This window comes from Hemicordylus capensis, chromosome 13 (genome assembly GCF_027244095.1).
Source record: "Hemicordylus capensis ecotype Gifberg chromosome 13, rHemCap1.1.pri, whole genome shotgun sequence".
Lineage (NCBI taxonomy): Eukaryota > Metazoa > Chordata > Lepidosauria > Squamata > Cordylidae > Hemicordylus > Hemicordylus capensis.
This window is the reverse complement of record NC_069669.1, coordinates 15,715,405-15,733,006: the sequence shown is the minus strand read 5'-3', so window position 1 is coordinate 15,733,006 and position 17,602 is coordinate 15,715,405. Positions and strand designations below refer to the sequence as shown.

The window sequence follows — 17,602 nt, the reverse complement described above, 5'->3', positions numbered from 1 at the left end:
GGTATAAAAACCAGAACAGTCAGAAACCTCTTTAGATGGCAGATACCTAATCCTTTTTTAAAGGTTGTACCTTTGAAAAAGAAAGGCTGTCCAGGTCTAATCCTCTGTGTTGTGTGCCGATTTGCAGGCTGCCTGGACCGGCAAGATACCTACTGAACTCTATAATAGGTTTAGACTTAAGATCGGTTCTTCTAACCTATTTTAATGTAGCTTGCATAAAAATTTTTTGACTTTGATTCTTGAAGTGTGTGCTTCATTTTCTAAGCCGTGGGAAATTAGCGGAACATGAACTCCAGCCCCATAGCTAGGGCACAGCTAACGGGGAATCTTGGGTATAAATAATTCCTGCAGAAGTCCCCAGGTTCAATCCCTGATATCTCTAGGTGGGTCTGGGAAAGCGTTCTGCCTGAAATAGCAGAGAGCTGCTACCAGTCAGTGTAGATCAGGGATTCTCAACATTGGGTCCCCAGATTTTGTTGGACTTCAACTCCCAGAATCCCCAACCAAAGGCCACTGGGGCTGGGGATTATGGGAATTGAAGTCCAATAACATCTGGGGACCCAACATTGAGAATGCCTGGTGTAGACAGTGGTAAGCTAGGTAAACCCATGGTCTGCATGCAGATTAATAAATTCTGTGTGAAGTAGGACTTTTGTCTGGTTTGAATCTCCTGTTCCTTTCATAGGGTGATCCCTAAAGTGCATTCTAGTGTGGCGGGGGCGGTGTGTGTGTGTCTTCCCTCTATCCACTTTCTTCACACCATGCATACTTTCCTCAACCTCTCATATTCCCCCTGCCACTTACGTTACCTTTTCCCCTATCTTCAAAAGCCCCAGATGCTTTCCATAAAATAATTCTGTATTGTGAAAATGGGGAGGAGAGCTGGTCGTGTGGTAGCCAGCATGAATTTGCTAAGCAAGGTCCACCCTAGTCACCTATGAATCAGAGACTACATGTGTGATCTCTGTACCATATTCCCCTTAAGGGATGGGGTGCTCTGGGAAGAGCATCTACATGCTTGCATGCATGCAGAAGCTCCCAAGTTCCCTCCCTGGCAGCATCTCCAAGATAGGATTGAGAGAGAGACTCCTGCCTGCAACCTTGGAGAAGCCGCTGCCAGTCTGGGTAGACCAGGGATTCTCAATGTTGGGTCTCCAGATGTTATTGGACTTCAACTCCCATAATCCCCAGCCAAAGGCCACTGGGGGAGGGGATTATGGAAGTTGAAGTCCAATAACATCTGGAGACCCAACGTTGAGAACCCCTGGTGTAGACAATATTGAGTTAGATGGACCAATGGTCTGACTCAGTAATATGACAGCTTCCTATGTTCCTAAGACTCTCCTCTGCCTGCCCTGAAGCCAATCAATTTCATAAGATGATCCCCCAATTCTGCTTCTGGGGGATCTCCATCCACTTCTTTGCACCACACATAATGCTAGAAACCTCTGTTGTCCCCAGCCTTGGATCCACAGATGATGTTGGACTACAACTTCCATCATCCCCAGCCACAAGACCATTGCTGCTGAGGATGACAGAAGTAGTAGTCCAACAGAATCCGGGGACCCAAAGTTGGGAACCCCTATGGTGTATCCTACTTGTTATCTTTTCTGTAAGCTTAAAACCCCAAAGAGTTTAGCCTTTCCTCATAAGGAAGACACGTCAGCCCCTTGATCATGTCCTCCTTTTTGGTCTTCTTTCAGCAGATCTCAGGGACAACAGCAATCCCCTACTCATGGCAAATGACTGCATCACAAACAAGGTGCATCCTTTCACTCCCTTTTTTCACAGCAGACTTTGTATTAAATATTTTAATATATTAATTCATCTCTCTTTCTTTTTTTTTAAAATGCACTAATAAAAAGCATCCCAAAGAATACTGCTGGTGGAATAGACAATGTCGTATCCTAACTTCAGAACTGCAGGATACATTTAACAAAACATTTTTTAAAAAAAAATCTGAAGGGAATTTGGGAAAACGTTTTTCCAAAGGGAGATTCCAAGAATCTTGCAACCAGACAACGGAGTGTAAAATACTGTAAAAATAAAAAATAAAGTACACTTGAGTGTTTTAACATAGGCAGAGGGGCTCTCTTATTCTGAAAAAGGGGGCTCTTTGCAGGGGGCTCTCTTTCCCCCCAGATCTGTCTTGCTCAGGTTTTGAACAAGTTTTCTGGTTTGGGATAGCCAAAGAGTACAAAATCTGCCTCGTACAGTTTGTACAGCTGCCGCCTCCATGCCATGGGGATTTTGGCAAACCAGTCTTCCTCCCAGCTGCTGGCTGTCCTGTTCCGGTAGCTGGGAGGGAAGCGGAGGAGATGGTCCACCTTGAGAAGCTGCAACAGGTGAGCTGCGTCCTCATCCAAGGTCTCCAGTTTGCCAATGAAGTCATACTCCACTTGGCACGGGTGGCACAGGCGATAGACCTGCCGCCAGTGCTCGTTGAAAGGGGCCAACTTCTCTGTCCGGGGATCCAGCAAATACTGGATGAAATCCGAGAAGGAGACTTTGAGGCCTGCCTCGAAGGCCTCACTGACCGACGTGGGAATGCTGGTATAGTTCGAGTAAAGTCTGAGCATCGGGATGGCAAACCGGCGGTAGAACTCTTCATTCTCCAGCTCAAATTTGCTGCGGAAGGCTGAAATGAGTCGGACAAAGGGGTCGCGGACAAAGAGGAACTTGGTGTACTTTTTCAGCTTGATCTTCATGAGGTGGCGGGAGAATTTGCCATAGCGGCGCCAGAACTTATTGAAGGTGAAGTGGGTGCTGGTGTTGTGGACGTGCTCACGGGGGATGTCCAAGGGATCGGCATACGGGATGCCCTGGTCCATCAAGCTCTCGCTCAGCACAATCATCACCCGCTTCCAGTTGGTGCAGGCCACTTTGGGGACGTAACAGTAGATGACGCCATGGCGGTCGTCAACTATGAGATGGTTCAGCTCGTAGTTGGGGATGTCATCAAAGGAGCGCTCCTTGGTCGGGAAGGCGAAGTTGGAATTGGCACATAATTCCCTCAGCGTCCTCCGCCTCTCTGCTTGCAACTTCTCTTGGTCGAGGATCGTGCTGGCGTCACGGGTACTCCAATCGTAACCCCTTACGTTCTCTTCCAAGTTGCCAGCAACGGGCCTGCTCGAGGCCTGTGCGGGCGGCTGCTCTGTTTTTCGACCCAAGTCAACCTTCTTCCTCAAGTCAGAGCTGAGAAGCTTCTCCAAGAACTCGTCCACATCCGACAAAGGATCTTGGCCGACATCCTTCACAACAGTGGGGAGCACCCCATGAGGCCTGGAGAAGGTGGTATGCAGGTAGAAGTGGGCAGTCCCCACGTTGTCCCAATACACAATGATCAGCAGGATCATAAAGATGGAACCTACCACCACCGACAGGCGGAAGAGCCGCGCTTTGGTCATTCTGGAAGGCCAAGTCATAAGCGACTTCCTGCCAAGTTCACCTCCAACTCAGGTGAAAACATTGGACACTCAGCATGACGTTGGTAGGTGGCCAGGATCCTGCAAGGAAACCAAACACAAAATTAGCCTACTTTTCTACACAATGTACTGCACTGACTACTGGAAAAGGAGCCTTCCCTCGGACCCTTTATAAACAGGGATCTACAAATCATGGGAAGCTGCCTTCTCCCAAGACAGACCATTGGTCCATCTAGCTCAGTGACGACACTGACTGGCAGCAGCTCTTCAAGGTGACCGGCAGGAGTCTCTCCTCAGGGGAATATCTTACAGCACGCACACTGAGTCTCCCATCCAAATGCAAACCAAAGCAGCCCCTGCTGAGAAAAGGGGACAATTCACACTTGCTACCACAAGACCAGCTCTCCGCCTCTGGCAAGGAGAACACCCAGCACCAGACAGTTCTTCTCACCAGAGATTTCATTTCCACTGTTGTTTCTGAGAAGGCAAGGAACAGCAAGAATCCTCGGGGGCAGTCGAAGAGAGCTCTCATGGTTTCTTACCATCTCCCAGTGCAAATGACAGAAAACCTCTTCTGTCCGCTTCTCTCCTAACCCCTATGCTGGCTTGTGAGCTTAACAGAAATTTATGGATCCGTGTGTGTGTGTGTGTGTGTGTGTGTGTACACACATGCACAATTACTGCATCTGGCAACCTATGGCATTTGAAGCAAAAATGATCAACATTAATAAGAGCATCACTTCTTTGCAATGAAATAGTCCAGAGCAGCATCAAGGACAAGGATGATGATGGACATTTATATACTGCTTTTCAACACAACTATCCAAAGCGGGTGGGTGGATAGATAGATAGATAGATAGATAGATAGATAGATAGATAGATAGATAGATCCCTGTCCCCAAAGGGCTCACAATCTGAAACAGACACCAGCAACAGCCACTGGAGGGACGCTGTGCTGGGGACGGATAGGGCCAGTTGCTCTCCCCCTGCTCAATAAAGAGAATCACCACTTTTAAAAGGTGCCTCTTTTGTTCACTTAGCAGGGGCTCAAGGCCATGCATTCTGCACAAAAAACCACTCAAAGCTCCTTTGAAATCCAGCAGCCCAGGGGAGTGTACAAAGGTTAAAGGGTCTAGTCTTTGATGAGGGGTCTTCTTACTCCTGGGCTCTGGTGAAGTACAAACAGGAATCACCAGACAGAATGCGTACTGAGATCTACACACCCCAATGAATGCCAAACCAATAGATCCCAACTATACTTAATCACATTTAATATCTCATGAAAATAGGCACAAATGAAAGAACAGAGAAGGGGAGGGCTGGTCTTGTGGTAGCAAGCATGACTTGTCCCCTTAGCTAAGCAGGGTCTGCCCTGGTTGCATATGAATGGGAGACTAGAAGTGTGAGTAGTGCAAGATCTTCCCCTCAGGGGAGGGAGCCGCTCTGGGAAGAGCAGAAGGTTCCATGTTCCCTCCTTGGCAGCATCTCCAAGATAGGTCCGAGAGAGACTCCTGCCTGCAACCTTGGAGAAGCCGCTGCCAGTCTGTGAAGACAATACTGAGCTAGATGTACCTATGGTCTGACTCAGTATATGGCAGCTTCCTATGTTCCTAACAACTGCCATAAATGACTAGAAAAGACTCACCCACTTGTTACTAAGCCGATATCTACTATAAAGTCCACAGAAGGTACACACATAATGTGCAATCCACTACGGTGACCCATAACATCAAACAGGTCCACGTGCAAATGTAATTGCCATCTGATTGACTCTCTGGCCACAACGTCAGATTGGCTGGAAAGCAGAAGTGGCGGGCGCCTCTGCCAAAGATTAACAAGGCCAAAGTCTGTTTCCCTACGCGGAGCACAGTTCTGGCAACCGGCTGGCCCTTTATCTAATCTCTCTTCCAATGTCTCTGCTTCACAGTTCCTTTTGGAGCCATTTCACGCTCGACGTGCTTCCGACATGGAGATAAGCAGGTCCCTTTGTGGGCCACAACAAGACGAAGCATTTCTAGAGCTGCGTTTTTAAAGAACTCAGACAATGCTGAACCACAACTACAAACACATGTCAAGTCTAAATACCAATATTAAATAATAATCCATACTTATCCATTATTACCTAGACTGGCAGCAGCTTCTCCAAGCTTGCAGGCAGGAGTCTCTCTCAGCCCTATCTTGGAGATGCTGCCAGGGAGGGAACCTGGAACTTAGATGCTCTTCCCAGAACGCTCTTCCATCCCCTGAAGATCTTACAGTGCTGCTCACACTTCTAGTCTCCCATTCATATGCAACCAGGGCAGACCCTGCTTAGCTATGGGGACAAGTCATGCTTGCCACCACAAGACCAGCTCTCCTCTCACAGCACTCTCTCTGCAGACCCTGAATGTTCTCCTTCACGATGGAAAACGAGTCTTACGAGGCGGTTATGAAAACAAATGTTCAGAGTTAGGAGCATACAGTTCATAGTTGTGAAAGGCACTTCTCTCCCCGGCAATCTCCTCCCCTCTCTGCAAGCCAATACATACATGTGCCTATGTCTGTGGCTGGGAGGGGAGCCGTGTGACGCACAAGAGGAACAGCTGATTCCCAAGAGGCACACCCAAAACAAATCGGAATCTGAAAGCCACACAGCCACTTTGGAATTCCAAGAGGCGGCTGAAAATAGAATGTCCCCAGCCCTTGGTTTGGCTTTGGAGCAGAGTGGGTGCCAAGAGACTGAAGCCTCAATTTTATTTTCGCCGTCAGCCTGATGCAAGTGAAGCAATAAGGAAGAGGAGAGTTCCTTTGAGCATGGGCAAAGGGTCTTTGCTCATTGCTAGATATTCGCAACCAGATCCCAACACATCCAGGGTCAGGCTTTCAGGTGAGAAGTCGGTGGCTTTGGACTAGCTAAATTTGAGACTAAATTCAGAATTTGAGACTAAATTTGAGGAATATAGGAAGCTGCCTTATACCAAGTCAGACCAATGGTCCATCTAGCTCAGTATTAATAAACTCTGACTGGCAGCAGCTCTACACAGTTTCAGGCAGGATTATCTCCCAGCCCTACCTGGAGATAATGCTAGGGAGCAAACCTGGCATCTTCTCTTCTGCATGCAAGCATGCAGATGCTCTTCCCCTGAGCTAAGCCCCCATCCCCTGAGGGGAATATCTTACAGCACTCAAACAGTCTCCCATCCAAATGCAAACCAAGGTGGACTCTGCTTAGCAAAGGTGACTAATCACGCTTGCTACCACCAGACCAGCTCTCCTCAAATCTGGAGATTCCTGTTGAGGCAAAATGTCAGAGGAATTTCAAAGGAAATTAAAAACATTTTAACAGGATCAGTGCAATTTGTCAAGGAGCTGAGTGCATAAGAAGAGGCTGGCTGGCTCAGACAAAGTTGGAGGTTCCTCTTTGGGCAAAAGGTTCAAGAAAAAGAAACCAACAATGCCACAAAAGTAAGGTAAGAACAGTCTTGCAACATAATGCACGTTACAAGAAGATGCAATAACAACAGACCGAAGCCAAAATCATATATAATAATTTGTTGGGCGCAACATACCACATAACACAATTTAATCTATTTGTTGGGAGCAACTTTTAAAAGTTTATAACACTCAGGAATGGTTGGCTCAAAACTGGGTGGAGGGTAATGAGGAGAATGAATGCCCCCCCCCCCGCAAATCACCCAAGCTCAAACGTTTTTGCCGGGGCTATTGCCAGCTACATAATCGTGGTGGTGGCAACACTCTAGGGTCTCCCAGCAACTGGCATCCATCTTTCCCCCGCAGAAGGCATCAAGGCAGAAAACACACAGTACACAGTATTGTTCCAAAGACAATTCAGAGTGAGGGCAATGCTTCCAGAGCTCCCTCAGATGCTTCGGGGTATGGGCTGGCTGGGGGAATAGTGGTCACCAGTTGCAGAAAGACCTAGGAGCTCCCCATTTAACCTCTTCCATACATACACACACCTAAAAATACATCATGTCGTTCTGAAGCCAAATCAGAGCAAGGGCAATGCTTTCTGCTCTCATTCCAGCAATTGCAGGAAAACCCAGGAGCACTAGCTCCCAATTTCACCTTTTTCATACATAAACCTGAAAATTCCAAAATCTGAAGTGAAAATGTGGGGAAGGCTTTTTGGCCCAGGCCTACTGTCACGGTCAAGACAACCCTGCGAGGTAGGTTAGGCTGAAAGAGAGATAGTGACTCTCTCAGATTCTCCCAATGACTGAGCAGACTTTGAACTCAGGTTTGAGCCATTTGTTATTGACAAGTCAATAGATTCAACAGTTCTCAGTGCCATGGGAACACCAGCTCCCTAAGCTAGGTGTGTGTGCACAGACCATTTGCCATGGTACAGTCTGAATTCAAACCAAATTCGGACCGCACTGTGGGTCCCTGAACCGGTTTGGTCAAACCCACCAGCTGGTCCGGTTGGGTCAACAAACTAGCCCGAAGCAGTTTGCGATCGAACCGACAGAACCGGACCGGTTCATGGTCGAACCGGTTCTGCACATCCCTACCCTAAACAGCAACAGAGGGCCATTTTGCACATTATGGCCCCCAAATGGAAACCATTTTCAACCAATCCAGTCCACAGGGCAGCTGTTGATGTCCTGAGCCAACTGCCGTGGCAGGAGACGGCAGTGAGACGAAAGACTCTCGATTCATGCAACGAAGCACTGCTTGGGGAAGAACTAACAGGCATTTAAAAAAGCGTCTGGGTAGCGGCCATTGTGTGTAAACTATCCTTAAGTAACAGACACAAAAACCGGCAGGTCCAAGGCTTGCCACCTTCTACAGTTAGGGGAGAAGATGCAACCATCAAACTTCTCCCTTTCATTGAAATGTTAAGGGCACTACAGCTCTCTCCCAGACACCAGCTGGCAACCTTACTGGCTGAACAAAACCAGGAGCGATGCACTGCATGGCTTTCCCCACACATGGGTGAAGCCTTCCAATGATGCGGCCCAGGAAATATGTAAACAGACAGAACAAAGCTGGGAGAGCATTGGCGCACAGATGTGTTGCAAGAACCACATCCGCTTTGTGAAGAGACACAGCCCAGACCACATCTATCCGTTTGTCATTTGAAAACAAGCAACACCAAGCCTTGAATGCTTCATAAACTGGCCGAGGTTTGGAAGCATTGCTCTTGAGAAACACGCTGTATGGTGTGGCAATCAGTCTTACCGGCAGGGCAGCGCCTCTTTTCTCCACACAAGCCCAGAGGCTAGAACTGGGTACAGCATCTGAAGAGCCCCAACTTTCTTGTACCAGGCCAAGTTTCTAGTCCTTAAGGTGGGGGAGCACGTGTGGCCTACATTTGGTAATGTCTCACATGCTGAGCAGGTTAAACATGAAAATTTAAGGCCGTCCCGTTTGATTGGCACCAAATCCCTTCATAATGTCACTGACAGGTTTTATAAAACCACGGATGATTCGCAATGGAAAATTCCCCATTCCACACCACAGCTTGCATCGAGCCTTTATGCCCTCAGGGACGTGCTGGGATCGGTCACTGCGTTCCATTCTGCAAGAACTGCTGCGGCGGCTGTGAGCTCCCGCTTTCTGGCTTTTGCAAGATAACAGAAGCAAACCACGTTTCACAAGCCTTGTTGCCATTACCCTGCAGAGGGATTGCGGCAACTTGTAGCCACCTTCCCGCCAGCCCTTTAGCCTTGTTACATGAGGGCTTGGATCTGGTCTTGTGGTTGCAAGCATGACTTGTCCCCATAGCTAAGCAGGGGCTGCCCTGGTTGCATCTGAATGGGAGACTTGATATGTGAGCACTGCAAGATATTCCCCTCAGGGGATGAAGCTGCTCTGGGAAGAGCAGAAGGTTGCAAGTTCCCTCCCTGGCAGCATCTCCAAGAGAGGGCTGAAAGAGATTCCTGCCTGCAACCTTGGAGAAGCCGCTGCCAGTCTGTGAAGACCATACTGAGCTAGATAGACCAATGGTCTGACTCAGTATATGGCAGTTTGCTATGTTTCCTATGTTTCAGCCGCCAGATGCTTTTGGACTACAACTCCCATCACCCACAACCACAATGGCCTATGCCACTGTGGCTGGGGTTGATGGGAATTGCAGTCCAACATCATCTGGGGATTGAAGCCTTTGCATTCCATGCACTAAGGCCTTCAGAGCAACAGACACACGTACTGTGTTTATATCGGAGTCCCTTGTAAGGTGTTGGGCTCATGCTGATGGCGGCTGGAGTCCACGTTAAAGTGGCGAATGTAACTAGTACATCCCAGAGTTTTAACAAGGTAGCCCACCAGGTAAGAACAGCCCTGCTGGATCAGGCCTATCTAGACCAGCATCCCGTTTCCCAGAATGGCCCACCAGATGCCTCTGGGGAGCCCACAAGCAGGAGGTATGTGCATGCCCTCTCTCCTGCTGTTGCTCCCCTGCAACTGCTATTGAGAGGCCTCCTGCCTCTGAGGCTGGAGGTGTTCTTCATTGTAAGGGCCGGGGTGGGGGCAGAACACTTTAAGCCAGAGATTCTCAACGCTGGGTCTCCAGATGTTATTGGACTTCAACTCCCATAATCCCCCAGCCCCAGTGGCCTTTGGTAGGGGATTATGGGAGTTGTAGTCCAATAACATCTGGAGACCCAGCGTTGAGAATCCCTGCTTCAGGCCATCAGCCCTAAATGTGGCTCCCTAATTGTTCATTGGGCCGGTGTGAAGCTTCAGCCAAAGCCAAATACTCTGCATGGTGCCCCTGGCATTGTGCAACAACAACAACAACAAATATTTATATACCGCTTTTCAACAAACGTTTCCAAAGAGGTTTACATAGAGAAATAGCAAATAAATAAGAAGGCTCCCTGTCCCGAAAGGGCTCACAATCTAAAAAGAAACATAGGATAGACACCAGCAACAGTCACTGGAGGTACTGTGCTGGGGGTGGATACGGCCGGTTACTCTCCCCCTGCTAAATAGAATCACCATGTTTAAAAGGTGCCTCTTTGCCTAGTTAGCAGGGGAGTGCAGAGATGGCCATTCTCACTGTGCAGTGCAATGCAGTGCCCTATGCCGGGGGGGTGGGATGGGGGGGTCCTTTAAAGGGAAAAGAGCCCTCTTAAGCCCCTGCACAATCTTGGAAGGGATGCAAAGCATGCTGGGAAGCCTCGTCCTCCCCAGAGCTTTCTTCCGAGAGCTCTTAAGAGAGGGTTCTGTCTCTCTTCAAAAGCTCTCCCAGCACTGAGAAAAGCACAGTTCTGGGCAGAGGTCAGGAGACTGAGAAACGGCTCTCATGGGGAAAATTTTGGGCCAAAGTGGGCCCCGTTTAAAAAATAGAGATGATTTAGCAGCACCCGAAGGAAGAAATTAAAACAGGCAGTCGAGGAAACGTGTGAGCAAAGTTTCTTTAAATAATATATTTTTAAAAAACCATTACATAGCATGCTCTGGAATAAACATCTACTCTGGATCCACTAGATCAGGGATTCTCAACCCAGATGTTATTGGACTTCAACTCCCATAATCCCCAACCAAAGGCCACTGGGGCTGGGGATGATGGAAGTTGAAGTCCAATAACATCTGGGGGCCCAACGTTGAGAATCCCTGCACTAGATGATTCATCCTCTTTTCAAAGGGCTGAGGGCACAGGGGAAAATGCACAACACATCCCTTGTGCAGCCCACCTGCAGAACTCCAGAGGACCCTAACTCAGAGAAAGGTCACTGAGAACAGAAAGATCAAAATGTCCTTCTCACGGCACTGACATATGCCAGGAAGGTGCAACCGAACCTGGCTTCCTAGTGCCTGGATTTATCTACCTTGGATTTTTAGGCTGCTTTTCCAGCTGCAAAAGCTTTCAAAGCACCTTACCTGAAAAACAACAGATGGATCTTGGGCTTGTGGTGGACAGCTCCTTGAAAGTGGCGACTCAATGTGCGGCAGCTGTGAAAAAGGCCAATTCCATGCTAGGGATCATTAGGAAGGGGATTGAAAATAAAACGGCTAACATTATGATGCCCTTATACAAAACTATGGTGCGGCCACACTTGGGAGTACTGCGTACATTTCTGGTCACCACATCTAAAGGAGGACATTGTAGAAATGGAGAAGGTACAGAAGAGGGCAACCAAGATGATCAGGGGCCTAGAGCACCTTCCTTATGAGGCAAGACTACAACATCTGGGGCTTTTTAGTTTAGAAAAAAGATGACTGCGGGGAGACATGATAGAGGTCTATAAAATCATGCATGGTGTGGAGAAAGTGGAGAGAGAGAGATTCTTTTCCCTCTCACACAACACTAGAACCAGGGGTCACTCCATGAAATTGATTGCCAGGAGGTCTAGGACCAACAAACGGAAGTACTTTTTCACACAACGCGTGATCCACTTGTGGAACTCTCTGCCACAGGATGTGGTGACAGCCAACAACCTGGATGGCTTTAAGAGGGGTTTGGATGACTTCATGGAGGAGAGGTCTATCAACGGCTACTAGTCGGAGGGCTGTGGGCCACCTCCAGCCTCAAAGGCAGGATGCCTCTGAGTACCAGTTGCAGGGGAGTAACAGCGCTCCCGCAACAGGGCACGCCCTCAACTCCTGTCTGTGGCTTCCAGCGGCATCTGGTGGGCCACTGTGAGAAACAGGATGCTGGACTAGATGGGCCTTGGGCCTGATCCAGCAGGGCTGTTCTTATGTTCTTAATAAAAATGAACACCACAGCAGCAATAAAAACCAACCGTTAGGCATATGAGCCACTTGTGCCCCAAACCCGATAAAACTAAAAGATTTCCATGACCCACTGAAAAGTCTGCAGTGTTGGGGCCATGCAAGCCTCTAGAAGACAGGAATCTTGCAACAGAGGGGCCACTAGCAAAAAGGCCCCGTCCCACATCACCACCGACTGTATATCTAGTGAGCAAGGATGTTGCTGAGGACCTTAATGAGAAGGTGCGCTAATCTGAAAGAAGGTTAGAGCCAGTCCAGGCATGATTTGTCCCCTTTGCTAAGCAGGGTCTGCCCTGGTTGCATATGAATGGGAGACTAGAAGTGTGGGCACTGGAAGATATTCCCTTCAGGGGATGGAGCCGCTCCGGGAAAAGCATTTAGGTTCCAAGTTCCCTCCCGGGCAGCATCTCCAAGACAGGGCTGAGAGCAACTCCTGCCTACAACCTTGGAGAAGCCGCTGCCAGTCTGTGTAGACAATACTGAGCTAGATGGACCAAGGGTCTGACTCAGTATAAGACAGCTTCCTACGTTCCTATGTAAGCTAGTTCTGAAGATACCCTGGGCAGTCAGTTTATACCACAGTCATCACACAGAAGCTTAGGACTGTGGTATGCTGTCAAAAGTGATCCGCGTGGACAGAAGAAGCAGGGCTTTCTCAGTTGTGACACCAACTTTGAAGAATGTTCTTCCGAGGAAGGCCTGCCTGACCTCCTCTCTCTTTTCCAACACTGGCCTTTAGAAATGCAAACAGTGTTCCCCCTAACAGGGACTGCCAGATGTTGTTGACTACAACTCCCAGAATCCCCAGCTGCAATGGCTTTTGCTTGGGGGTTATGGGCATTGTAGTCAACAACATCTGGCAATCCCTGTTAGGGGGAACACTGATTGTGAGGCTCTTTTTCATTAGGCTCTTTTTCTTCCATCTTTTACAACGTCCGTGCTTATAACTCCTCTGTTTCTTTTCCACGTCTGTTTACCCGATGACTGTAAGCAATTTCTAATTGTTTTAAGAAAAGACAGGTGGAAGTTTTACAAATAAAAATGATCGTACAAGCCACTTAAGACAGCTTCCAGCTGTTTGAGCCCCATTCTCATCCATTACCATGCTCCACACACACACACACGCTTCTAGTCATCATTGGTTTTCAGTCAGATCCTTTTCGAAGGACGCAAGAGAGCCTAGATGGAGGCCTGAGTCAGCACTAGAATCTCCTAACCGCAGGAAAGTGGTGGGGCCTACCCCAGAAAAAGACAGTTTTGGGAAGCTGCCATGCCGAGTCAGGCCCTTAATCCAGCATTGTCTACACTGACTGGCAGCAGCTCTCCAAGGTTTCAGGCAGGAGTCTCTTCCAGCCCTGCCTAGAGATACTTCTGGGGACTGAAACTGAGAACTTGCATGCAAGTGGGTGCTCTTCCACTGAGCCACGACCCTACCCCCTAAGGTGAATTTCTCACATGCGGTCTCCCATCCAAATGCAAACTAAGGAAGACCCTGCTTAGCAAAGGGAGCAATTCGTGCTCACTGCCAGAAGCTCAGCTCCCCTTCTCACCAAGGAGCCAGCCACCATGCTCAGCTTCATTAACAGCATCACCGCATTTGATCTCATTGTCTGCTCTTGAGTAACAGTGGGTTCCCGGCAAGAGTCTTTCTCTTTCTCAGTTCTAGCTAAAGATCCTGTACAGTGTTCCAGATGTTGTTGACTACAACTCCCATCATTCCCAGTCAAAGGCCACTCCAGCTGGGGGTGCTGGGAGTTGTAGTCAACCACATCTGGGAATCTCTACTAGAGGGAACACCGCTCTTTCCAGCAAAATTGGAGGTTCCTCTTTGAGCAATAGACTCAAGAAAGAAAAACCAAAAATGTCGCAAAAGTAAGGCAAGAGCTATGACTACAACTCTCATCATTCCCTGTCAAAGGCCACAGCACCTGGGGGTGATGGGAGTTGTAGTCAACCACATCTCGGAATTCCTCTTACAGGGAACACACTGATTTGGGGCTTCCAGCATTCTAGACAAATGGCCCGCCACTCAGCTATGGTCCTTCTCACTGGCCAACCAGTCCATCAACTCCAGCATCCTGCTTCCAGGGTCCAACCAGATGCTTCCAAGAAGCTCACAAGTGACAACTCAGCAGCCAGTGCCACCGGATTCTTGATCTACCCCTCCAACCTGAGAGGAGCTTCCCTTTCCCCGAAACTAGCGTCTGCTATCCAAGTGAGCCCATCTATTTGGCTACTGTGTGGGATGATCCAGTACCTTGCATTTAAGAGCCTCCTTGCAGCCAAAACCCTTCTTCCAAGAACATCACACCCCACAGAGAGCCGAAAGGATTCGAGCTACACGCCTCAGCAGACGGGCCTGTGGAACTCAGTGTGACTTGCTTCCTTGCGGAGAGGACTGCGCTGGGTACACCACGGCTCTCATTAGGGTTCAGAGCGAGCGAGACGGCCTCGCTCGCCCCGCACGGGAGAATCCAGACAGAGAGCGCACAGAAGGTCCTGCGGTTGGTCCGCCCCGCCTTCTCCAAAAGGTTTCTGCCAGGCAGCCCGCTTGGCGAGCGCATCTCCAGGGGGGCCTCCGGAGGAGGAGGAGAGCCCCGATCCAGCGGCAAGGCATCCTCCTCCGGTCTCCCCCGCCCCGCTGCAGCGGCCCCAGCTGCTGCGCAGATGACCTGAAGCGGCCCCCTCGCTCGCTGCTCTCTCCGGCGACGGGCAGGGCGGACAGAAGCGCACGGCAGGGCGCGGCATCCTCCGCCCTGCCGCGGCTGCGACGCCGCCAAGGCCACGTGGGGAGCGGAGGAGCGGGGCACGGCAGCATCCAGCCATCCCTTCATCCCTCCCGCCGCGGGCCCCCGGGCCCCTCCTTCGCCTCTCCACCCGCCCGCCCCGGCTGCCCGGCATCCTCCTCCTCCTTCTCCCCGGCCCGGCCCAGGTTCCCCTCCGGCTCACCTCCTGCGCGGGGCCGCTCGCTCGCCTGGAGGAGCCTCCCGCAGCTAAGGCGCCTCCCACTCGCCCTCCCGGCGGCTCCTCCTCTGGAGGCTCCTGCGCCGCCCCGTCTCGCGAGAAGCCTGGCCCGGCTCGGGGGCGTCGGAGGCAGCGCAGGCGCCGCCGTCGCGCCGGGGAACTCTCCCCCGCCCAGTCAGTCCTGCTCGGAAGGCGGCGGCAGGAGAAGGCGAGCCTCGCGTGCGCCCCGGCGGTGGCGGCGGACGCGAGAGCCGAAGAGGATGGCCAGTCCAGCAGCCTGCCCTCCACAGCCGCCTGGTAGATGCTGCGGGACGCGGGAGGAGCCAACAGCCTTCCCTGCCCTGCGTCCCGCAACCGGAATTGGGATGCAGAGGTAGAGTGTCTCCGGGGCATGGAGGAGAGACCCCTTGCAGAGGTACCCTTGCTCCTGGAGGCTCCTTCGAGCTAGCATTCTAGGCAGAGCTAGCCTCCTCCTGAACATGGAGGTTCCATTTAGCTATCACCATTCTAGGTGGCGGTACCCTTGCTCCTGAAGATAGAGGCTCGTTTTAGCTACGGTGGCATTCTAGGCAGAGGTAATAATTATTATTATTACCTCTGCCTCGAATGCTACCATAGCTTATTATTAATATTAATTATTATTAATTTATTATTAATTATAATTATTAATTATTATTATTATTATTATTATTATTTTATTTTGATTTCTATACCGCCCTTCCAAAAATGGCTCAGGGCGGTTTACATAGAGAAATAATAAATATATAAGATGGCTCCCTGTCCCCAAAGGGCTCACAATCTAAAAGAAACATAAGATACACACCAGCAACAGTCACTGGAAGTACTGTGCTGGGGGTGGACAGGGCCAGTTACTCTCCCCCTCCTAAATAAAGAGAATCACCACGGTAAAAGGTGCCTCTTTGCCAAGTTAGCAGGGTAGCCTGCTCTGGAACATGGAGGCTCCATTTAGCTATCATGGCCCAAAACTTAAGGTGGCCCTGCCAGAGCAGACAAAGACACATCTCAGCAACGCCCCACTTTCCACAGGGGCTCTGGGAAGTGCAGTCCGGCCCTCCCTTACTATCCCCCTCCACCACCACTGGCACTCAGAGGCCGACTACCCCTAGACTGAGCGCAGTCGTTCACAGCTGTTGAGCTGTCAGCTAGGAGCTGCCTTGCCTGCTGCTGCTGAGCGTCAAGACGTACAGAAGGGTTCTCCCCCCCCCCCTCCTCACACCCACGTCTTGTCTGAAATTCCTGCTCCTCCTCTCGCTCCGCCAGCTTGTAAACTCAGAATGATCTCAGCCTTTGCAAAAGGCTTTGACGCTGCTGCAGGCAGCATGACGGAAAGGAATCCGCAGGCTAGGCCAGAGGAGCCAGGGAGCTGGAGCCTTTCCATCGGGGATGAAGGCTCTTCTGTTCAGACTCCTTCACCCAGGCCTCTGTTCACCCTGCTGCGTTCCCCCCCCCACACACACACCAGTTGAATGCCTCCTCTAGGGTTCCCCACATCTCTTTCATGCTTCAGGTCCTTCCTAACTGACTGACTTCACCCTTTGCCAGTGTGCCTCCCGAAAGCAAGGAGAGGCTTCCTTCTGCCGGTGGATTAGACCCGAAGACAACCAAGAAGTGGGAAAGCACCGTCTCGGTTGAGATACTGCTGGAGAGCTGCAGCCAGGGAACCAAAGCTGTCTGCAGTCCAAGCCTCCTGCTTGGTGGGACATTTTCAGAATTTTCTGTCACCAGAATGATAAATCGGCATAAATGTGAACACACATGCTTGCAGATTTAGTTGGGTTTCTGGAGCGGGCTTGAGACTAGAGCAGTGGGCAAGGAGATTCCCTCTAACAGGGATTCCCAGATGTTGTTGACTACAACTCCCAAAATCCCCAAGCAAAAGCTGTTGCAGCTGGGGATTCTGGGAGTTGTAGTCAACAACATCCGGGAATCCCTGTTAGAGGGAGCACTGGTGAGGTATCCCAATGGATTGATTCCAGGGTAGCTGAGACCACGTTCTAGATGTTCCTGGGTAGCTGAGACCATGTGCTTTGGAATGATTCTGCCCAACCATTGAAACCACCAGTGAAGCCTCAACTCTGCATCCCACCACAGACTGAAGTCAGCTTGCTGTGTATAGGGAGCAGGGCCTTTTTGGTTATAGCACCCAGACTCAAACTCCTATCCCTAGGAGGCACATCTAGCAACATCTAGAACCTAGAGGCATCTAAACTTATCCCTGTGTTATATGTTTTTATTGCTTGATGTTTTTATTGCTTGATTTTTTTTTTGCTTTTTATTGTATGTTTTAATTTTTGTAAACCGCCTTGGGGTTTTCTTTTAACGAAAGGCGGTATAGAAATGTGAAAATAAACAAACAAACAAACAAACAAACTCAGTTTAGAGTTGCTAAAGGCCTCCTTGTCAGTTTCCACATTGTCCATTTAAAGATGCTGGTAAATATTGCTGAGAGGGCATCGTAGTAGGGGTGGCATGCTGATCAACTGACTGGTCAGATATCAGCTAGGCAAATC

At 49.8% G+C, this 17,602-nt stretch overlaps 2 protein-coding genes across 3 annotated transcripts; one reads left to right on the top strand and one right to left on the bottom strand.

The window, feature by feature from the left end:
* Nucleotides 1-1,795: 1,795 nt before the first annotated feature.
* CHST12 (carbohydrate sulfotransferase 12) lies at nt 1,796-15,215 on the bottom strand. Of its 2 annotated transcripts, none has more exons than XM_053275732.1 (2): nt 15,057-15,215; nt 1,796-3,506 (listed from the first exon to the last, which is right to left on the bottom strand). In XM_053275732.1, the coding sequence occupies exon 2, from the start codon at nt 3,423-3,425 to the stop codon at nt 2,154-2,156; it is 1,272 nt and encodes a 423-aa protein (XP_053131707.1). In that variant the 5' UTR covers nt 3,426-3,506; nt 15,057-15,215; the 3' UTR covers nt 1,796-2,153. The 2 variants fall into 2 exon arrangements, with proteins under 2 accessions (XP_053131707.1, XP_053131708.1); XM_053275733.1 differs by lacking the exon at nt 15,057-15,215 and adding an exon at nt 14,365-14,793.
* On the top strand, nt 13,088-16,917 carry LOC128336600 (serine/arginine repetitive matrix protein 1-like). Its single transcript, XM_053276501.1, has 3 exons — nt 13,088-13,093; nt 14,426-15,444; nt 16,635-16,917. Exons 1-3 carry the CDS (start codon nt 13,088-13,090, stop codon nt 16,861-16,863), a joined length of 1,254 nt encoding a protein of 417 aa, XP_053132476.1. The 3' UTR covers nt 16,864-16,917.
* Nucleotides 16,918-17,602: the final 685 nt, after the last annotated feature.

Coding starts and splice junctions, on each gene's coding strand:
- CHST12 (XM_053275732.1), bottom strand. CDS start 3,425: ATGACTTGGCCTTCCAGAATGACCAAAGCGCGGCTCTTCCGCCTGTCG.
- LOC128336600 (XM_053276501.1), top strand. Junction 15,445..16,634: donor ACCGGAATTGGGATGCAGAG/GTAGAGTGTCTC, acceptor ACCCTTTGCCAG/TGTGCCTCCCGAAAGCAAGG.